At 52.6% G+C, this 22,257-nt stretch overlaps 2 protein-coding genes and 1 long non-coding RNA gene across 4 annotated transcripts; 2 read left to right on the top strand and 1 right to left on the bottom strand.

Moving 5' to 3' along the window:
- Nucleotides 1-954: 954 nt before the first annotated feature.
- Nucleotides 955-9,072, top strand: SLC25A41 (solute carrier family 25 member 41; the record flags this gene model as incomplete). Its single annotated transcript, XM_081286112.1, has 7 exons — nt 955-1,179; nt 1,411-1,566; nt 2,026-2,178; nt 2,351-2,458; nt 7,490-7,657; nt 8,412-8,559; nt 8,900-9,072. 7 exons carry the CDS (start codon nt 955-957, stop codon nt 9,070-9,072), a joined length of 1,131 nt encoding a protein of 376 aa, XP_081142238.1.
- Nucleotides 1,407-10,484, bottom strand: LOC308644660. Its single transcript, XR_014021068.1, has 4 exons — nt 10,353-10,484; nt 2,252-2,450; nt 2,047-2,168; nt 1,407-1,539 (listed from the first exon to the last, which is right to left on the bottom strand). It is a non-coding gene; the product is annotated as an uncharacterized lncRNA (long non-coding RNA).
- On the top strand, nt 10,443-21,842 carry KHSRP (KH-type splicing regulatory protein). Of its 2 annotated transcripts, XM_081286104.1 has the most exons (20): nt 10,443-10,803; nt 12,561-12,657; nt 13,266-13,304; nt 13,831-13,870; nt 14,657-14,706; nt 14,974-15,045; nt 15,866-15,923; nt 16,255-16,429; nt 16,540-16,638; nt 17,018-17,116; nt 17,206-17,308; nt 17,977-18,077; nt 18,201-18,345; nt 18,434-18,594; nt 18,678-18,787; nt 19,220-19,308; nt 19,390-19,590; nt 19,668-19,745; nt 19,831-19,991; nt 21,022-21,842. In XM_081286104.1, exons 1-20 carry the CDS (start codon nt 10,555-10,557, stop codon nt 21,028-21,030), a joined length of 2,136 nt encoding a protein of 711 aa, XP_081142230.1. In that variant the 5' UTR covers nt 10,443-10,554; the 3' UTR covers nt 21,031-21,842. The 2 variants fall into 2 exon arrangements, with proteins under 2 accessions (XP_081142230.1, XP_081142229.1); XM_081286103.1 differs by lacking the exon at nt 21,022-21,842 and having other exon boundaries at nt 10,444-10,803; nt 19,831-21,015.
- Nucleotides 21,843-22,257: the final 415 nt, after the last annotated feature.

The following is a 22,257-nucleotide window of genomic DNA, read 5'->3' as shown; positions in this document are numbered from 1 at the left end:
GCATGGCTTTGGAGGTCGGAATTCAGCAATCAGCTACGGATCTTGCTGGATAGGAATCGAGGCATTGGCAGGATTTGTCCCTTCTGGAGGCCCAAGGGTGAATCTGTGTCCCACCTTCTCCAGCTCCTAGAGGTGCCTGCATTCTTGGCTTGTGGCTCCTCCCTCCATCTCTGAAGCCAGCATGGCTGGTCCAGCTGTTCATACATCTCATCCTCATGATGCTGCCTCTCCTACCTGCCTGTCCACACTTCAGATTCATGAGGTTACACCTGGCCCACCCCGTTGATCTAGAATGACCTTCCCATCCCCCATCATCTGCTTAGCAACTTCAATACCATCCGCAAACATAATTCCCCCTTGCCAGGTAACATCTGTCTTGTTGGCTCAGGCTGCTATAATGAAATTCCACAGACTCGGTGGCTTAACCAACAGGCATTTATTCCTCACGGTTCTGGAGGCTGGAGTCCAAGATCAGGCTGGTTCAGTTCCTGGTGAGGGCTCTCTCCTCCTGGCTTGCAGAGGGCTGCCTTGGTGCTATGTCCTCATGGTGAAGAGAGGGACAAAGTTCTAGTCTCGCCTTGTTTTCCTATAAGGGCATTAACCCACCTTGGAGGCCACCCCCTCATGATCCCATCTGATGTCATTACTACCAAAAGCCCTGCCTCCAGCTTCCATCCCACAGGAAGTTAGGGCTTCAACCTAAGAATGTCATCAGGACACCATTCAGTCCAAACAGTTCTATATTCACAGGTTTCAGGGATTAAGATGTGGACATTTTGGGGAAAGGAAGGATCACCATTCTGCCTACCACACCCCGTGAGGTCACAAGGGCCTCTGTGACCTCATCATCCCTAGGACCCAAATTTACAAGACATTCCCATAGCCACTCCCACACGACAGCTGGTTAGACTCCCCCAGGGATGTGAGCCCCAGGTGTCCTAACCTCCAGCTGCCATGGGAGTTGATCCTGAAGAAACCGAGAAGCCCTGCTCTAGGGTCCAGACCCTGTTTAGGAGGGTCAAGACCCTACTTGCTGAAGCGCCACCCCCACCCCCACCCCCGCCCCCACTCCCACCCCCACCCCCACCCCCCTCCTGGAACCCAGGCTGTGCACACGTCTATGGCTACGTATTTGGGCATGTGCTTGAAAACAACCTGGAACATCTCCCGTCACAGCCGGTGAGTTTGGAAACCACAGGGGTCCCGTGTCTCCAACCCGGACCACAAGGACAGGGAGACAGTTATGCTCCCATGCCCCATGTGGGGGCCACACAGACCTAGAATGAGCCACACTGAAATGGGCGGGGGGCATCAGGGAGGGATCTTACCCAGGAGGATTTCCCAGAGATGTGCCCGGGGAAGGAGCTCCAGCATCGCTGCGCATGGGCAAGGGCTGGGTCTGCCCAGCAGGTGCTGGACACGGGGGAGCAGCTGATGGTCCCCGTGGAGGTGCTGGAAGTGGGCGGCGAGGGGGCCTTGTGGAAGTTCCTGCTGTCGGGGGCCATGGCTGGGGCAGTGTCTCGCACAGGCACAGCCCCTCTGGACCGCGCCAAGGTATACATGCAGGTACGTGAGCCACTGGGCACAGGACGTGGTGGGGGGGTGGCAATGGTACTGCAGGAGGTAGGGCTAGGAGTGGGGCTGGAACGGGGCTCTCACGGGGTGCTGCTGGGCCTGGTCTGGGAAGTGACACAGCTGGTGTGGATGGGACACAGAGCTATGTTGGGGACCAGGGAGGGGAGCCAGATGGCACAGGGTCAACCCTGAGCCAGGGTCAGCTCAGAGATCAGGGAGCTGGGAACAGGTTCTTCAGATGGGTTTGAAAAGTAAATAAGAATGGAGAAAAGATGGAGATGAGGGAAGAAACAGGAAGGTGGGCCAGCCCTGGGGTCTGGGTAGGGGTAGGACTGGCTGGGGACTGAACCAGAGAAGCCAGGGGCACGTGGGCATGAAGAGGGTGGGGTGGCCTCCCAACAGAGCTCTGCAGAGCTCCCCACAGGGTCCTCCTGGGTCCTCCCTCCCCAGGTCTACTCCTCCAAGACTAACTTCATGAACCTGCTGGGGGGGCTGCGGAGCATGGTCCAGGAGGGCGGTGTCCGGTCCCTGTGGCGAGGCAACGGCATCAACGTCCTCAAGATCGCCCCTGAGTACGCCATCAAGTTCTCTGTCTTTGAGCAGGTGGGGAATGGTCGGCTTTCCCCAGTTTGGGTCCAAGCCCCTCCCACCCCACTCCCAAAAGCCCCGAACTCACCCAAGACAGCATTCCACCCTCCAGGCTCCAGGTGACTCCCTGGATGGCTTCAGTAGGAGGTGGCTGGCTCCGCTCTCACGTGCCTCTCTCCCATCCCAGTGTAAGAATTACTTCTGTGGAGTACATGGGTCCCCACCCTTTCAGGAACGGCTTCTCGCTGGCTCCCTGGCTGTGGCCATCTCTCAGACACTCATCAACCCTATGGAGGTAAGAGGATGTCTGTGCCGGGGAGGAGGCCACGGCAGAGCCGCACTGCAGCCTCCCCTCCGCCTCCTCCCTGTTCCTCTCCTTTTACTTTTCCTTCCTTCTCCCCCTCCTCTTTCCTTTGCCTCCTTTTCCTCTTTCCTCCTCCTCCTTCCAATCTTCCTCCTTCCTTCTTCTTCCTCCTCCTTTTCTTTTTGTTTTTTTTTTTTTTTTTGGTACTGGGGATGGGCTCCAGGGACACTTTCCCACTGAGCCCCATCCCCTGCCCTTTTTGTTTGGTCCAGGGATCCAACCCAGAGGTGCTTTACCACTGGCCACATCCACAGGCCTTTTTCATTCTTATTTTGAGACAAGGTCTTGCTGAGTTGCACAAGCTGGCCTTGAACTTGCAATCCTCTCACTTCACCTCCTGGGTTACAGGTGTGGCCACTGCACCGGGCTCTCCTTTTTTTTTTTTTTTTTTTAATATATATTTATTTTTTAGTTGTGGTTGGACACAATACGTTTTTATTTATTTATTTATTTTTACGTGATGCTGAGAATCAAACCCAGGGCCTCACGCATGCTAGGCAAGCGCTCTACCTCTGAGCCCAGCCCTGCCCTGCCCTGTCCCCTTTCCTCTTGATGTGAGTCATGCATCAGTTCCCAGTCACCTCAACACCTTTCACTGGATGGTGTGTTCTTTTTCTTTAAGTTGTAGATAGACCACAATACCCTAATTTATTTCCTTATTTATGTGGTGCTGAGCATTGAACCCACGCCTCACACACGCTAGGAAAGCTCTCTACCACTGAGCCCCAGCCCCAGCCGTGGATGGTGCATTCTGTATCCCCAAAGAGCCAAGATGCCACTTTGTCATTTATTAAATTCCCATATGAACTTGGGGTCATTTCTGTCTTTCTCTTCTTGTTGCTCTGCTGTCTCTTCATATACTATTGTCGTCGTCGTCTTCTTCTTCTTCTTCTTCTTCTTCTTCTTCTTCTTCTTTTAGTAAACAAGACTATTTTTAGAGTAGTTTTAGGTTTTCAAAAAAAAAATGGAGGAGAAAGTACGGAGAGTCCACATCCACCATCCTGTCCCTGGGCAGTTTCCTCCGGTTTAACACCTTGCACCAGTGGTAATTGTTACAATCAATGAACCCATGCTGATACATTATTGTAACAAAAGCCCGTCCTTCACCTTAGGGGCCTTCTGTGCTTAGAGTTTTAAGGAGTTTGACAAATGCACAATGAGTGTCCACTGCCCTAAAAAGAGCTCTGCTTTCTACCAATGTCCCCCTCTCTCCTCCTGAATTCCTGGCCACAGTCATCTTTTGACCCCAACATAGCTGTGCTTTGGTGTTTTGTTTTGGAGATCTGATGGCATGTTTCACCGGCTCCCTTCTCTGCTCTTCCTCAGTACCCAGGCTTTCCTCCCATGCTGATGTTCCCATACAAACTCTGGAGTCTGTCTGGGTAAATAAAACCCTGTGGCATTTGTTTTTTCGTGGGATGATGCTTGATTTACACATAAGCTCAGAGAGTGAGTCTACCAACTTGCCTTAGTCTGTCTTCCGTTGCTATGACAGAATACCTGAGCTAGGACAATTTGTAAAGAATAGGGATTTATTTTGGCTCATGATGCTGGAGGCTAGAAGTCCAAGGACTGGCAGCTACGTCCTGTGAGTACCTCCTGAGGCACTGAAACATGGCAAAAAAGCAGCAGGGCCAGTGGGCAAAACACAAGGGTCATAGAACAAGTCACTTTTTTTATGGTGGTGGTATGGGGATTGACCCCAGGGGGCTCTACCACTATTTTTTGAGACAGGGTCTTTCTAAGTTACTGAGGCTGGCCTGGAACTTGCCATCCTCCTGACTCAGCCTCCTCCCGAGTCACTGCACTCAGCTAACAATTCAGTAACTAATCTGGTCCCCAGAGGACGCCACTAACTCTTCTTAACAACCACCTACCTCGAAGCACTCCCGCCACTCTCAATATGATTCCCTTGGCAGCTTTTCTCTTTATATTTCAATCTGAGTTTCAGGGGGTCAAACCACATTGAAACCTTAGCAGTAGCCAACAACATTCCACTCCTTCACCTCGCTCCACACTCTTTTCAGGGCATCCTAAAGTTTTCTTCCTATATTCTTGCCCTAAGTCTGTCTCCTGTAGCCTAAGGATGTTAGTGTCCTATTGCTTTGTAACAAATTGCTACAAACAGCATTTAAAATGACAACAATGATTTCTTATCTGTTTCTGTGGGTTGTGTCTGGGCACCAATTAGTTGGGTCTTTGCTTAAGGTCTCATCAGGTAGAAATCAAGGTGTCAACTGGGCCACAAAGAAAACTCATCTGAGCTCAGGTCTTTTTCCAAGCTTCCTGCTTGTTAGCAAGATTTCTTTCTTTCTTTTTCAGTACTGGGGACAGAACGTAGGAGCAGTCCACCACTGAGCTACATCCCTACAACTTTTTTTCCCCTAAACAAGGTCTTAAGTTGCCCAAGCCAGTTCTGGACTTGTGATTCTTCTGCCTCAGGCTTCCAAATAGCTGGGATTACAGGTGTGTGCCACTGTGCCAGGCAGGATTCAGTTTACTACATTAGCCTGTTTTCTGTTGCTACAACAAAATACCTGAGGCTTAGGTGATAGATAAAGAGAAGAGGTTTATTTAGCTCACAGTATTGGAGGTTCAAGAGCATCGTCCTGGCATCAGCTTGGTGCTAGTGAGGGCTCCTATGTCATGGCTGGTAAGGGCTTTCTGTTGCTTTAATAATAAAATACCTGAGATAATTAATTTAAAAAGAGAAAAGTTGCACAGCACTTGGCTAGCACAGGTGAGGCCCTGAGTTCCATCTGGGCACCACAGAAAGACGGATGGAGAGTTGTTTTGGTTTGGTTCACAGTTCAGCGGTTCCGCCTATGGTCAGGCAGGCCCACGGCCTTCAGGCCTCCTGTGAGAGCCCATGGCAATGAAGGGAGCTCAGGGCAGAAGAGCGGCCAGGGCCCACCAACCCTCCGGCACATCACAGCTGCCTAAGGGCCCCCACTAGGCCCCACCTCCTGAAAGTTCCCTGACTACCCGGTAGCACTGCCCTGGGGCCAAGCTTGTCATACATGGACCTTTGGGGGACACTCAGCAAAACAACCCCCTTGGCTGAGTCACATGGCTCATGGCATGGTGAGAGACAGGAGCCAGAGGGCAGGCGGGCCCATCCTCCTCTTGGGAACTGATCAGGGACCACGGGAGCTCCATCCCTCCCCAGCGCCGCATCCTCAGTCATCCAGCTGCCTGCCCCTGGGCTGCAGGGCTTGCAGGTCCCACCACCTGTCAACGTTCCCCTCTGAGGACTAAGCTCCCAACACACAAACCACATCCAAACCAAAGCACCCTGGCCACAAAACCAAGGTCCCCGGAGGCCTGTCCTTGTCAGATGGTCCTCTCCACACACGGCAGGTTGGCTGCTTTACAACCAAGAGAAGGGCCTGGGGGTGGGGCTCAGTGGCAGAGCACTCGCCTAGCACAGTGGGAATCCGTGGGTTCCATTCCCAGAAAGGCAAAACGATTGGAAATACCAATCTTCGGTTTCGTGGACAACAGATACTCACTGAAAGCACTCATCTGATTAGGTGAGGATCACTCCAGAAAATTTCTTTGGATTACCTTAAAATCGACTGATTAGGTGCTTCAATTATATAAACAAAATCCCTTCACGTTTGCCTTATACTGTAACCTAGTCAGAAGAGCAAAACCCTGTCACAGCCAGGAGGGCAGTGTCGTACAGGGCATGCGCACTGTGGCGGGAATCAGGGAGTGCCTTCGTAGGTTTTCATCAGTAAAATAAGACACCTGAGGCCCTGCGACTTAATAAGGAAAAGAGGTTTATTCAGCTCACTGTTCTGGAGGTCCAAAGCTTCCAATAGGGCGACAGCCTTCTTGCTAGCAGCCTTGGACCTTGAGAGCCTGCCTAGAGGTTCTGGCAGGAAGCAAGCTACCTGAAGGGGCTAGGGCTAGGGCAAGGGTACTGGTCCTCCTCCTCAACCCAGTGCACAGCCTTAGGAGGGACACACATGGAGAAGAGAGAAAGCAAGGGTGCACCCACCTCGACAGGCAGATCAGCAGATCAGCCCTGGCAATCAGAGGGGTGGCAGATGTCACAGCCAGATCGCTTCACATGCCTGGCAGTCTTTGTGCCCAGGGCATCATACAATGCAAGCCAGGGAGCACGTGTGTGTGTGTGTGTGTGTGTGTGTGTGTGTGTGTGTTCTGGTCTCTCTCCCTCCTTTTTTTAATGGTACCAGGGATTGAACCCAGGGGCACTTGGCACTTAACCCTGAGCCGCACCCCCTTTTTTACAGCACTTTTTTTACATTTTATTTAGAGACAGGGTCTCACTAAATTGCTTAGGGCCTCACTAAGCTGCTGAGGCTGGCTTTAAACTTGTGATCACCTGCCTCAGCCTTCTGAGCCACTGGGATTACAAGTGTGTGCCAGTGTTACTTCTTATGAAGCCACCAAAATTCATTCATGGGCCCCATGCTGGTGACCTCACCTATTCCTAACCATCTCCCACAGAGGTCCCACCTCTAAACATCATGGTTGGATTCAAGGTTCCCACCCTCTTAAGACCTCACGATAGAGATTAAATATCAAGACACTGACGCCCCTGAACATTCCCTGCCACACCAGCTGTCAATCTTTTGCAGGATTGTAGCATCAGGTACTTTAACAGTGCAGTGTTTTGTAAAGATTCCAACTTCTGGCTTCTACAAATCGGTGAATCTGGCCCTCTGGGGCCTGCGGGCCTAGTGCAGCAGTAGCTGGCACAGGCCTCACGTGGGTCTTGTCACCTTCCTTGCCCTCTTCATGCATTACCACATGAGCTTCTGAGTCCAACTTTCAGGAGCAGGCGCAGCAGGGAACGTGACAGATCTGGTTCTAATCTGCTCATTGCACTCCTAGCCTCAGACCCTCATTGTAAGGTGGGGACCATGGCTACTACTGAGGTCTACGAGGAGAATCAAGTCCCATGAGTGGCCTTCCTCCCCCCCTCCCCAGGTGTTGAAGACAAGGCTGACTCTACGCCGTACGGGTCAGTACAAAGGGCTGCTAGACTGCGCCAGGCAGATCTTGGAGCGGGACGGCACCCGTGCTCTTTACCGTGGCTACCTGCCCAACATGCTCGGCATCATCCCCTATGCCTGCACCGACCTGGCTGTCTATGAGGTGTGGTACCACAGAGGAGGAAGTGGGGCGGCCTGAGCCCAGGCCCATCATGAGCTCACTCCTTGCCCCTTGCTCTCTTCATTAGTATTTTTAAATGACACATAATTATGCAAATTTACAGGGTCTGGTATGATATTCCAATATATGTATACAATGTGCAATGATCAGATAAGCTATCATTGCTTTGTGTTGGAAACATTAAACATATTGACTTTTTTTTTGTACCAGGGATTGAACCCCAAGGGTGTTTACTTAACCACTCAGCCACACCACCCTTTTTATTTATTTTTTTTAACTTTGAGACAGGTTCTCACTAGGTTCCTCCTGAGCAACTGGGATAACAGACATGCACCACCATGCCCAGTTCTAATTGCTATTTTGAACAGAAATTATTCTTCCTGTCCAGCTGCATCCCTATTTCCTATTAATTGTCTTATCTCCATTCTCCTCTCCTTTCCCACTTCCCAGCCTCTGGTAACCACTATTATACTATCTGTATCAGATCTATTATTTTAGCTTCCATATGTGAGAACATATGCTATTTGTCTTTCTACATTTGGCTTACTTAACATGATGTCCTCCAGTTCCATCCATCTTGCCGCAAAGGTCAGGACTTCATTTTTTTTATGGCTGCATAATATTCTATTGTGTATATATACGTATATGTACATTTTCATTCACCTATAAGTGGACATCTTGCTTGATTCCCTATCTTGGCACTTATGAATAGTGCTCTAGCCCTCTTATTTTGCAGATGCTCCGGTGCTTATGGCTGAAGTCAGGAAGGGACATGGAGGACCCCAGTGGCTTGGTCAGTTTGTCATCTGTAACGCTGTCCACAACCTGTGGCCAGATGGCCAGTTATCCTCTGACTTTGGTGCGCACCCGGATGCAGGCACAAGGTCAGCCTGGCCCTAGTGACCACCACAAATGCTCCTTCCCTGACTTACCCCAGTTCTCTGAATTTTCTTACCATCCCAAACTCTCCATATTTGATCCTGGCCATCATTGCTGACCCCTGAACCAACCAAGACTTCTTTCTCATACTCACCCTCAAATCCAATCCCAGTCCTCAAATTAACCCTTTAAAAATCACTAAAACATCAGTCTCCTAAATGACCCCTCCTAAATAACTCCACCCAAATGTGACCCAGACTCCCATACTGGTCCCCAAAACAAATTCCCCCCACAAAAGACCTCCCAAGTCAGACCCATCTCTGTGCTTGCCTTTGTCCCTCACAGACACCGTGGAAGGTTCGAACCCCACCATGCGTGGCGTCTTTCGGCGGATCTTGGCCCAGCAGGGCTGGCCGGGGCTGTACCGAGGCATGACCCCCACGTTGCTGAAGGTGTTGCCAGCGGGTGGCATCAGCTATGTGGTATACGAGGCCATGAAGAAAACCCTGAGTGTATAGGTCGGCGGCTAGATGACAGACAAGGAGGGCAGAAAGACACTGGAAGACTTGGTGTCCCTGGGTCCCAAGGGCAGTCCAGGCTAAGGCCCTGGGGCTGTTTTGGGTTGCAAAAGCCAGCTTGGGTCGGTAGATTGTCAGGACTGCCTCCCCAGGGTACAGTCTGAGACCTGAGTTTGGACTCCAGTCTGGCTTCTGCTGGCTCGTCCTGGCTCCAGGGCTAAAAGGTGCTGTGCAGACAACCAGGAATAAAGAGAGAATTTCTGCTGGACGTGTCTGGTAATACCTGGGATCTTTGGGTCCAGGGTTATAGATAGCAACAGGCTCAGATCCCTTATAGGAAGGGAGTAGGGACGGTGGAATTTGGGGCTGGGAAACCCTTGGTCCTAGAAGGGAATAATGTCAGGGAAAGAAATTGATCCCTTCAGTACTGGAAGAGGGTGGGGGCTCCAGGTCCCTGAGTCGAGAAAGAAGCGGGTGCAGGGAACCCCTGGGTTCCCTCATCTCTCAGGCCACTTTACTCGCGGAAGCAACACATCTGCAAGGCTTCAACCAGGCCACGTGCCAGGCCTATCCAGCCAGGCCCCTAACCTAGACGTCAGGCCTGAGCACCAGCAGCCGGTCACCACCGCCCACGTTAGCTGCCATTCACCCCAGCTCCCACTAATCCCCTCTCGCGGAGCGGTGGCAGCTCCGCCCCAATGCAGCTGCACTTCCACTGGCTCCCACCAAAACTGGGCAATTTTACTTTCTTCATTGCCATTTGTCCAGACCAGCATCAGTCACCTAACGCCCGCCCCAGTCACTCAGGCATTGGTTTAGATGTCCGCGCTGGAAAAGGATTCTGGTTAACAAGAAAAGCTAGTCCAAACCCAATCTCGTCACTCAGAACTCGTCAGGAATTGGATTAAATTGACTGTCAAACTTTATAAGCACCTCCCGCCACGCGTATTCATTGGCTTGCCTGCACGACTATCACGCTGAGCACCTGCCCTGCGGGTCTAAAGGAGTCTTTCGCTAAGCCCCTCCTTCCAGTCCACGTGACTCTTCGGAGACATCAATCTAATTCCGAAGCCGCCCCCGCGAATCTGGAACTCACGCTTTATTGGGCTTCCGGCCTTCTTGGATCGCCTCGATTTGCCCGCCCAGCGCCGGGGGTCCGCAGCCCATTGCCTCCTACATCTGTCAGTCACTCGGAACCTCCCGCCCAATGTCCCTCTCAGCACTCCGATTGGCGCCTAGCCTCCAGTTTCCGCGATTGGTGTGCAGCGAGCGATGCGTACCTCTCATTGGCCAGAACACGCCGTCCGTCACGCCGCCGGCGGGAGGGGGCGACCCTCTCCCCGCTCTTCGTCTTCCCAGCCGCTGGGTTCCCAGAGTGCTCCGCGGCCGTGTGGAGCGAGGCCTTGTTCCCGCGTTGAGCCGCCGCCGCCGCCGCCTCCTCCTCAGCTTCAGCCTCCGCGCCAGGCCCGGCCCCGCCGCGCCATGTCGGACTACAGCACTGGAGGACCCCCGCCCGGGCCGCCGCCGCCTGCCGGCGGGGGCGGAGGAGCCGGGGGCGCCGGGGGAGGCCCTCCGCCGGGCCCGCCGGGTGCGGGAGACCGGGGCGGCGGCGGCCCGGGCAGCGGCGGCCCGGGCGGAGGTTCGGCCGGGGGCCCCTCGCAGCCGCCTGGTGGGGGCGGCCCGGGGATCCGCAAGGACGCCTTCGCCGACGCCGTGCAGCGGGCCCGCCAGGTGAGGAGGCCGCGGGCCTGAGGGGCGCGCGCGCGAGGGCGGGGGAGGGGGCGGGGGTCACGTGCGCGCGCGCGGGGTCGCCGGTGGTGGGGGCCGGGGCCGCGGCGGGGTCACGTGGGTGGCAGGCTGGGGGCCTGGCCCTTCCTCTTGTGTCTCCAGTGGGTTCCTCGCTGGTGACCCCCCCAGCAGGGGGTAGGGACGTACTGGGGGTACCATGAGCGGCCCCTGGGTGTTCAGGGGCCCCAGAGCCCTGGAACTCACTTTGGGACTCTCCCTTAGGACACACGAAAGCATGTTCCACTTTCCTGGAGGCCAAGGTCCACCTTCCCGGGTAGAAGGGTCTTGCTCAGGCCCCCACTCCACATTGGAGCAAGGGGCCGTGTTCGCTCTAAACCCAGTCCGGTTTCTGTCCTCTCCCAGGGAAGGAGGGACTTGGTTAGGGGGAGTCTTCCCTCCTGAGAGTGGACACCTTTGTGACTGTAGTGGCTGAGCATTTGGGTGAAATGGGGAGGACGGACATAGGAGCCCTTTGATGTTGTGGATAGTTTGAAAGCCTGGACTGTCTCTGGGAAAGTGGGGAGGGTCCCATTGCTGTGTTTTGAAGTGCGATGACAACGTGGAGGTTTCACTTGTGTGACTTGACCTCCCCACACACAGCGCCTGGAGGCGTGGGGGCTCTTAGAATGAGAGGACTTCTCTGCCCTTTCAGGAAGCAGGCTTTCTCCCTGGTCAGGCCCATTGAGAGTTCTCAGGGGTTGTCCCAATGCCTGGGGCTGAGGACTGGCTCCTCCCAAGATGGGTGGACCCCTTAGGTGGACTCCTGCCATCTCTCCAGGAGTGGTTTCAGGCTTCCTCACTTTGGGAGTGGGGTAGGTTCTTAAAATTCTTAGTACAGTTGATCTGGTTGTCCCTCCACAAATGTATCTGAGGCAGCTTTAACTGGGAGAGTTGGTGCTGTCAGAGTGATAAACATACAGCCCCATATAGGCATCCCAAGAGCTTTGGTGCAAGGTAAGCTTTTTTTTTTTTTTTTTTTTTTTTTTTTAAGAGTTGAACTCAAGGCTGGGGACATAGCTCAGTTGGTAGAGTACTTGTCTTGCATGCATAAGACCTTGGGTTCAATCCCCAGTACCACAAAAAAAAAAAAAAAAGTTCAAGAGTTTGGGTTTTTAAACCATAAACAAGACTGTGGTCATAAATTAGTTTGTTGGATTAGGGTTTACTTGAAGTTGCTGTTCATGTATCTAAAATGTAACCTGTGTTCCAGAAGGGTCTTTTGTTTTGGTCTGGTCACATGAGAATTTCAGGTGCCTTGAAGCAAAATGCTTCCATCAGATTTGTTCAGTAGATTTTTTGCAAGGGTTTTGAGGGTGAGGGAGATAAAGGAAAGTTGTACTTCATCCTTGGTGTTCAGGAATTTGGCTAAAGTCACAACTTTCTAGCTGTGCACCAGGGCCACCTGCATGAGGAAGTGTCTTGAGAGCTCCTTAAAGTGGACCCAACATCAATTGCAACTTGGCTGCCAATAGGTACAAATCCTACTGAACGGAGGAAAGGGGAGATTTTGAAATTCCTAGATACCTTGTGAGAGTTTTGAGATCTTTGGTGAAAATTTCATCTGTAGTCTCAGGCCCTTCCCAAACTCAGGAGGGCTGCTCCCCACCAGATAGCAAGACCTGAAATGTTCTGAGAAGTATTGGTGCCACAGAGGGTTGTTTCAGGTAGTAATTCTTCTGTGCTTCTTACTTTATTTCTAGATTGCAGCCAAAATTGGAGGTGATGCTGCTACAACCGTGAATAACAGCACTCCTGATTTTGGTTTTGGGGGCCAAAAGAGACAGTTGGAAGATGGAGGTAACTCCCACTGGCTGCTTTTCATTTGGGAGGAAGGGCTGAGGGCAGAAAGGAGTGCTTCTGTTTGAGTGGGTTTTGGTGGCGGGGGACACCACTGCTGTTTGGTCTTTTAAAACCTCAGCCATCCCAGCTTTGTTAATTCTTTTTGTTCGGTTTGCCATCCTGCGATATCAGGTGGCTGAGAGGAGGGCACATTGATTGTGGCTAGAGTGAAGTTGTAGGTTCCCAAGATTAATCCTCCCCTTGTGGGAGCTGGGGAAGTAAGGGGCCTGAAGTCAAGTTGAGGCATCCTAGGCATTACCACAGAAGCAGCCAGTGTTCAACTCATGATTAACTCTTTTATCCCAAACACTGCCCCCGCTCCAAGAAGGATTTGGGTGCTGCTGCTGTTGTTCGCTAGTTACAAGGGCTCTTTTATTCTGGGTACTTGTGGTAGGACTGAAAGGTGTCCCTCACACTCTATCCCACCTTAGGGCTTGCCTCTTCTTCCTGTCTCAGCCCTCATGCTAGGGCTGGGGGGTCGTTTGCCCAGGACATGTGGTATCGGCATCAGGTCTGAGGCAGCCATAGGTGGGTGGGTGCTGCATCTGATATCTTCTCTTCCACAGATCAGCCGGAGAGCAAGAAGCTGGCTTCCCAGGGAGACTGTAAGTCCATGGGGTGATGTAGGCACAGGGCAGCTTCAGGGTCTTGAGGTTGGGGAAGTCAGGAGCTATAAGCACTGAGCAGGTGGCAACTTTTGTGGAGGGCTCATGATGTTTACATATGGGTGACCTGTGAGTTCTAGGGATCCCATAATCCCCTGAAATTAAGGCCAAAAAATCTGCATGTGGGTTCATTCCCTGTAGAGGCCATCCCTGTTTTTGGAGGCTGGGAATGTAGCTCAGTGGTAAAGCACTTGCCTGGCCTGCGCGAGGCCCTAGATTCAACCCCTAGCACCACGAAAAATAACTTTATCAACCAGGGAGTCTTAAAAAAGAAAAGGAAAAAAAAGGCAACTGTGTGTGTTTTTTGGGGGGAGGACTACAGAGCCCATCAGGTGCAGGAATAGACATAGAACCACTGTGATAAGCACCAGTGGTCCCTCATGTGAGCAGGGGTACCTGGGTATGGCCATATGTGGGGCATGAAGACGAGCTAAGCCAGTCTTTTCTTTGGGATTTCTCCCTGCAGCAATCAGTTCTCAACTTGGACCTATCCATCCTCCCCCAAGGTAGGTTGTGACATGGAGAACAGGTTGGTTTCTCAGTTGTCCCTAGCTGTGTGGACTGACTTGGGAGGTTTCTGTCTGGGCCTGTACTCTTCAGGGTGTTCTTTTCTGTTGCTGGTGGACCAGTAGGTGCCCAGTAGAGGGAAGGCAGGGAACTGTCCACTCCTTGTGCTCCCAGTGGAGAGGGCAATTGTAGTGGTATCTAGTGATGAAGGGCAGGCTCTGCCCCCTTGCTTCCTCCCCTGGGCTGCAGACGCTCAGAAGCACAGACTTCAGTCTTGCAGGCACTTGTTCCATTGAGCCTCAGCCAAGCCTGAGGGTCTTTGCTACATTTTTGCTACCTCAGATCTATTAGGTGATTCTGACATAGGTCATTGGGGAAGGGCCTCAGTTTTGTAAAATACAATAAAAACTACTTGCTAGGAAAATGAAGTGAAAACAAGGATATACAACCAACTTTATTATTGGAGGCAATAGACGTAAAAATAAGTTGACTTGTTGTAGAAGCAACTAAGTATGTGCTCTCCCTGAGGCAGGGAGGGGATACTGAGACCTGCAGAGGTCATGTGACCCACTGTGGGGAGAGGGACCCCTGTATGTTGTTGTCTGCTTAGATCTATGGCATCTTGGACCCCGGGTTGCAGGAAGTAGGGTCTGTAACAAGAAGTGCTGACGTTCCCAGAGGCAGGGCCATGGCTTCAGGTTCCCAGGGCCTTTCCTCCAGAAGATTCTCAAGTCTTCCATCCTCTTTCTCCTGCTCAAGGCTGACCTTCAGTTCTCTCTTTTCAGGACTTCAATGACAGAAGAGTACAGGGTACCAGATGGCATGGTGGGCCTAAGTGAGTGTGGGTCACTGTGGTGAGGGGCGGTGTTCTGAGCCCCTGCCAGCCCAGAACTCCTGGTCAGAGAGATGTCCCTTTTCTGCTCTTATTTCTCCTTCCTTCCTCCCCTGGGCAGGGAGGATGGGTTTGGAAGCTCTAGGATTGGCTGCCTACCCACTTGTTGGCAGAGGGGCCCAGTGATCAGGAACCCCCACCCAAATATGCTGAGTTCTGGGCTCCCTTAGCCAATTCCTGCTTTTCTTCTTTTTTTTTTTTTCCACCTAGTCATTGGCAGAGGAGGCGAACAAATTAACAAAATCCAGCAAGATTCAGGCTGCAAAGTACAGATCTCTCCAGGTATGGAGAACTAGCTTCCTGTTGGAATGGTGGCTGGGGCTGGCTTGGCCTCTGCTCTTTCTCAATCTCTCAGTCTTTCTGGACCGGAGCAGTGAGCTGGGCTGACGTTTATTAGTGCTTCCTGTATGGTCCATAACATACGTACTGGACCCGGTGCAGTACTGCAACCAGTGTAGCACCACCAAGTTTAGCTATGACTTTTTTCTTTCCTGTATAAGTGGCTGAGAGCGGATTGAGGTGTAGGATCAAGCACAGGCGCCTTTCTTTGGGCAGTAGGTGCTGAACCATTGTTTTAGGTTTTTTCCTAAGTAACTACAAGGGAGGAGTATGTGAGGCAGTGTGGAATATTAGAAGAATAATCATTTGACATCAGGCCTGGGTTTAAGTTCCAATTCTGACTTCTGCATTTGACCTCAGACAAGTCGTTTGCCTCTGAACCTTGGATTCTTGAGCTGCAGAATGCCTGCTTGGCTGGGGCTTTTTGAGGATTCTCTTGTGAAATGCATTGACCGCTGAGACTGGTGGGATCCTCAGTGGTAGTAGGGGTAGGGAATAGGTTTTGGGCCTTCTGGAATCTGCCTCTCCCTCCACCTCATCTTTTCCTTTAAAACTGTTTGCTTTATTGGACGTTAGCTTCCTGACCTTGGTCTTGAATGGAGTAACCTTCCAGGCATTTGTGGGGAGGTAGATTGATTTGTCAGGCTGGGGAGTGGTGACAGAAGTGGCCGCAGGTGGTTCTGGGAGTGTCCTCATCTCTGTGCAGGTCTTTCTGTGCCCTCAGGCCCAGAAGGGTACTGACCCCATTTTCCCTTCTCTCCAGACAGTGGTGGCCTACCTGAGCGCAGCGTGTCCCTGACAGGAGCCCCTGAGTCTGTCCAGTAAGTCTCTCACTGGCTCTTGGTGTGGTGAGGGGACTAGGCAGAAGCCCCTCCCTGTCCTTCCCTTTAGAAGTTGAGGGTAACACCCACATGTGTCGTCTTCTCCTGCCCTCTAGGGAGCTGTATTGATATATTGATAGGTTGATTCCCAGAATCCAGACATCTGGGAAAGCTACAAGCCTGAATGTTCCCAGTGCCCGTTCCTTTCTCTTGTTATATATCTGATAAATTCACTGGGGTCACTCCCCCCACCACCCCCTTTAAGCTGGGTGGGGCACCTGGCCAGTTCCCTTATTTGTAAGAGACAGCACCTTATTCTTCACCTCCCCAGGAAAGCGAAGATGATGCTGGATGACATTGTGTCTCGGGGTCGTGGGGGTCCCCCAGGACAGTTCCACGACAATGCCAATGGGGGCCAGAATGGCACTGTGCAGGAGATCATGATCCCTGCAGGCAAGGCTGGCCTAGTCATCGGCAAAGGCGGGGAGACAATTAAGCAGCTACAGGTGAGGGGCAGCACCAAGAACAGGCAGCACAGTTCCCTCCTGTGCACGGGGGCTTCCCCACCTTCTCCAGCTCCAGAAAGTCACACTAACAGTTACCATTGGTTGTCAAGGAACGTGCTGGAGTGAAGATGATCTTGATTCAGGATGGTTCCCAGAATACGAATGTGGACAAGCCCCTCCGTATCATTGGGGATCCTTATAAAGTACAGGTGAGGATTCCCTGGGATGTGCTGGGCTCTTGAGAGCATAAGGGCGGGCAGGCTGGTGGCAGTTCTGCATTCTTTGGAATTTGTGTAGGTGAGTGCAACGTGGAGAGGTTTTCAAGAATACCAGTTTTGAGGTCAACCTTGACCTGTTCTTGTGCTGAGCTATTTCAACAAGTGGCCTCAACTTGACCTTCCGTTTCCTTATCTGGAAGATGAAGCTGCGGGTGGTGCCTGCCCACTAGGGTGGCAGATAGAGCTCTGCGGAGTGTTGTGCTGGGTTCCACAGAGGCTTGTGGGGCCTTCACTATGACTGGGAGCCTGGGGGACAGGTGTTGTGGGTGACAGGGTTTGCCCATGCTGTCTGTGCCCCTTATGTTTGCAGCAAGCTTGCGAGATGGTGATGGACATCCTCCGAGAACGTGACCAAGGAGGCTTTGGGGATCGAAATGAGTATGGATCCCGGATTGGTGGGGGAATTGATGTGAGTACAAGACTACCCCAGGAGATAGGCAGAGGGCAACAGCTGCAAGAGATGGACTTGGGCTGACCCTGTACCTCCTGCTCTTCCAGGTGCCTGTGCCCAGGCATTCTGTTGGGGTAGTCATTGGCCGGAGTGGAGAAATGATCAAGAAGATTCAGAATGATGCTGGTGTGCGGATACAGTTCAAGCAAGGTCAGGGCTGAGTCTGCCATTGGTGTGGGTGGGTTGGCGGGCACCTCCTCTTAGGATCAGTCAGGGGCCTGTGACAACCAGTCATGCCTCTGCACCCACTCCAAGCCTGCCAGTTGCCCTCCCTGGGAGGAAGACCCTGAGTCAGCATGGCACTGGTTAGGCTTTAGCCCTTGAGAGGGCCTTCTTGCTCCTGGTCCAGCCATCAGGACCTGGCTTATCCTCTTCCCTTCTCTAGAAACAGCCATGTGAGAGTTGGCCATGATGTGGTCTTTCCATGGGAAATATGTTTTCCTGTACACATCAAATCCACTAGGGCAGCCTGGGGGTACCCAGGTACTAGGTCAGATGACTACCCTAACCTAAGCTTTTGACACCTCAACATAGGCAGAGGGACCCCTCTCTCCATTGTTTTTTGGATTTTGTTGTTGTTGTTGTTGTTTAAGAGATTATACTATAAAACCACTCAGCTGACACCCTAGCTTCTGCCCTGAGAGTAGTTCTTCCTCTTTCCCAGTCCCAGAGGAAGCAGGATTTGGGGGTCCCTCTTGAGAGACTTCACAGATGTTTGGCTTGGCATAGTATTTGCCCTGAAGAGGCAATGTTGCAGGGGTTTGGAGTTTTGCTTTTCTTTTAAATCAGTCTCTCTGCTCTCTTGGTGCTGGCCTCAGATGACGGGACGGGACCTGAAAAGATCGCTCACATCATGGGTCCCCCAGACAGATGTGAGCATGCTGCCCGGATTATCAATGATCTCCTCCAGAGCCTCAGGGTAGGTGGCTTGGGAGTATACTGAGTGGGCTGGGGAGGCCAGGAGTAGGCTGGCCTGGCCACCCCAGCAGAGTTTAGAACCAGGCAGACTTCCTGGTTCATCCTCCTCCTCCCTGTCTGGCAGAGTGGTCCCCCGGGTCCTCCTGGGGGCCCTGGCATGCCCCCCGGGGGCCGGGGCCGAGGACGAGGCCAAGGCAGCTGGGGCCCTCCTGGTGGGGAGATGACCTTCTCCATTCCCACCCACAAATGTGGGCTGGTCATTGGCAGAGGTAAGGAGCCCTGTACACCCTCCACCCCTGCCCTGTGCCCTGCCCCATGCCCTGCCCGCTCAATTTGACTGGCTTTGGCTCTCCACAGGCGGCGAGAATGTGAAAGCCATAAACCAACAAACAGGCGCCTTTGTGGAGATCTCTCGGCAGCTGCCACCCAATGGAGACCCCAACTTCAAACTGTTCATCATCCGGGGCTCACCCCAGCAGATTGACCATGCCAAGCAGCTCATTGAGGAAAAGATTGAGGTGGGCTCCTGGAGGGATCTGAGAGTGTGGGTCTATACCATTCTCCCCACCCACCGATCACCTCACCTGCCTCTTCCTTTCAGGGTCCCCTCTGCCCAGTTGGACCAGGCCCTGGGGGACCAGGCCCTGCTGGCCCCATGGGGCCCTTCAACCCTGGGCCCTTCAATCAGGGGCCACCAGGGGCTCCCCCACAGTGAGTATTCCTCTCAGCCTCTTGGGATTTGGGGGCATGGGGTTGCTGGCCTGAAGAGGACAGGCCCCATTTCCATTCCCACTAAGAAGCCTGCTGCCACATCTCAGATGCTCGTTGTCAGGCCTGATGCAGCCTGTTTTATAGATGCCACATAGAAGCAGTGTGACTGCTGGCCTTGGCGTCTTCCTCATGCATGTGCTCAGATGTTCTGTATGTGTTAAGTCTTGAGGACTTCTGTTTCGTGTCCTTGAGCCAGCATGATTGTTAGTGTCCTTTGCCCTTTGTGTTGCTAGTTGACTGCTCTGCCCACATGCCCTGTTAAGTGTGGTGGTCAGGGCCTCTGACCTGCTGACTGCGTGCACGCATCCCTGCCCAATGCTGATGGCTGTGGCCACCACACCTCAGCTCATTGTATTCCCTCTTGTCTTTCAGTGCTGGTGGCCCCCCTCCTCACCAGTACCCGCCCCAAGGCTGGGGCAATACCTATCCCCAATGGCAACCGCCTGCTCCTCATGACCCAAGTAAGTGGTATACTGCACAGGGGAGGCTGGGGCCAGGCCGCCGTGCCCTTTCCTCATCCTGGACTCCCCTTTTGCCTGCAGATAAGGCTGCTGCAGCAGCTGCAGACCCCAACGCTGCCTGGGCCGCCTACTACTCACACTACTACCAGCAGCCCCCAGGCCCTGTTCCGGGCCCCGCCCCGGCTCCTGCAGCACCGCCCACTCAGGGGGAGCCTCCGCAGCCCCCACCCACTGGCCAATCGGACTACACTAAGGCCTGGGAAGAGTATTACAAAAAGATAGGTGAGTCTGTAGTGCAGCTGGGGTGGTTCCAGGCCCACCCAGGAAGGGCATCCTCTGACCTCACTTGGCCCCCACAGGCCAACAGCCCCAGCAGCCCGGAGCACCCCCGCAGCAAGACTACACGAAGGCCTGGGAGGAGTACTACAAGAAGCAAGGTGAGCTGGCACTGGAGGGCTGGGTGGGGCTGTAGGGGACAAGTGCCTAGCTCTCCCACAGCCACTTACCCTCCTCCACCTCCAGCGCAAGTGGCCACCGGAGGGGGTCCCGGAGCACCCCCAGGATCCCAGCCAGACTACAGTGCCGCCTGGGCAGAGTATTACAGACAGCAGGCCGCTTACTACGGACAGACTCCAGGTCCTGGTGGCCCCCAGCCGCCTCCCACCCAGCAGGGACAGCAGCAGGCAAGTGGGAATTGCCACCCTCCTCCTCCTCCTTTCTCCTTCCAACCCCCGGCCACCGTCCATCCTGCCTTAGTGGGTAGCGCCGGAAACCCCTTCCCCTGCGGGGTGTGCCCTTGATGCCTGCAGCGGGGCCGTGTGGCAGAGGTCTCCAGGAGTGCCCACGCGCCCGCCGGGAAGCGCACGTTGGGTCCAGAGGTTAACGAAGAGGCCTCCCTCCGCCAGCTGCTTGTTCCTGTGTAACGCTGTCGCGATGCTGGGGGAGCGCGAATCACACAAAGGTGGAACTTGTGAACTGGTGGGTAGTCCTGGGGGTGGGGGACAAGCAAGCAGCGTTGGTCGCCATCCCGGCTGCTAACCCACTCACTCAAAATCTGGCCATTTGGGAAGAAAATGTCTATTTTTTCCCCCTCTGCATCACTTTTTTTGGTTTTTGTTCTTTTTATTCTTTTATTTTTTTAAGCCAAGATCTTTTTCCTGTGTCCAAGTGACTGTTGCAGGCAGCCCTGGTTCTGGCGGGGATGAGGGGAGCCAGGAGCCCGCTGAGAGGGTTAGGGGTACTGTTCAGCCTCCTCCGCTCTCGCGCTCGCCTCTGTGTCCCGGTCTTGTCTGTGAAGTGGGCATGACGATCGTTGCCACCTTCCAACCTACCTCACAGGGGTGTTGTGGGGACACCGTGATCTCTGATTGTTAATGTTGTGATGCGCCGGGAGCCCGCCCCCTCTTCCTTCCTTCCTTCAGACAGGACATGCTCCTCCCTGCCCTGCGCCTCTCTGCCTCTGCTTCTCTCTTGCTGCGTGTCCTCCTCTCTCCTCCATCAAGGAGCAGTCTTGACTCCAGCGAGTCCTGTGAGGCTAGACTCACTCACCTCCGTCCTCCCTCCCTTCCACCTGAGCCAGCTGCAGGTTTGGGAGCGGCTTCCCAGCCCCTCCCGCCCCGCGTGGGTGTTCCAGCCTTTCCAGCCTCCTCGACACCCCCAGTTCCTGCTCCCCCTCCCCGTAGTGACCAATTCCTATCTCTTCCCTCTCCGCAGGCTCAATGAATCGAATGAATGTGAACTTCTTCATCTGTGAAAAATCTTTATTTTTTTTTTCTCCATTTTGTTCTGTTTGGGGCTTTTTGTTTGTTTTATATTTCATTTGTTTGGCGCTAGAGCGATGGCCGCTGTGGGGGTGCCGGGGAGCCCTCGCGGTGAGTGGCCGAGGTGGCGGCACAGGCTACCAGGCTCTCGCTCTCTCGCTCCTTCTGTGTGTCTCATACTCTTCCTTTCAAAATTGGGATACTTCACGTTGAGCCAGCCTTAGAAGATAGCGAGAATTAAATCTCTGCCAAAAAGAAATTTTAAAAATTAAAAACAAAGAGCAGAACAAAACCTATAAAATGATATATAAATATATATATATAAATCTCTATACCCCCCCCAGCCTTCCTGAAACCGCCTGAGGGTAAAGTGATCATTTTCTCCCTACTGCCGGTGGCCCTCTTCTTGTTTTTAAAATAAACTTTTAAAAAGGAAAAAAAAAAGTCATTCTTGCTTTTTTTTTCTTTTTTCTTTTTTTTTTTTTTCTTTTTTTTTTTTTAGTTAGAGTTGGAACATTCCTTGGACCAGGTGTTGTATTGCAGGACCCCTCCCACCCCGCCTCTCTCTCCTTCTCTCGCTCCTCTTCCTCCCTTAGCTCGGCCGCACGCCCCCCCCCCTCCCCAGGACTGGTCTGGTCTTTTGTCTTTTCATCTGTTCAAGAGGAGATTGAAACTGAAAACAAAATGAGAACAAAACAAAAAAAAAAATTGTATGGCAGTTTTTACTTTTTATCGCTCGTTTTTAACTTCACAAATAAATGATAACAAAACCTCCCTGTGTCTGCTGGGTGCTGTCTGTCTGTCTCCCTCTCCTCTCTCCTCCCTCCTCCCTGTAGGATTTTGAAGCAGATGTTTGTTCTTTATAGATGTTTAAAAAAAATGGTAATGGTGATTGGAAATTACAAGCTTTGTGTTGTGTGTGTTTTTTTAAGAAAACCAAAATATAAAATAGTTTTTTGCAGGTGCACTGTGCTTTCTTATCCCCTTCCCCCCTTTTTTTTCTTTTTGTTAAATAAACTGCTTTTTGTTAAAAAGAAAAAACTGCATGTCGACTGCAGTTATGTTTGAGGAGAAACAAGGTTTAACCCAATAGAGTGGGGTATGTTCCCGAAGACTGCCCTTCACCTATGGAAAGGGGACAGTGGCTAAGTCCTAGCAGGGCAGTCTTCTGTCCCTGTTTTTCCCTCTG

This window comes from Spermophilus citellus (assembly GCF_964194105.1).
Source record: "Spermophilus citellus genome assembly, chromosome: 3".
Taxonomy (NCBI): Eukaryota; Metazoa; Chordata; class Mammalia; order Rodentia; family Sciuridae; genus Spermophilus; species Spermophilus citellus.
The sequence above is the reverse complement of the archived record's forward strand: the minus strand, read 5'-3'. Positions and strand labels throughout refer to the sequence as shown.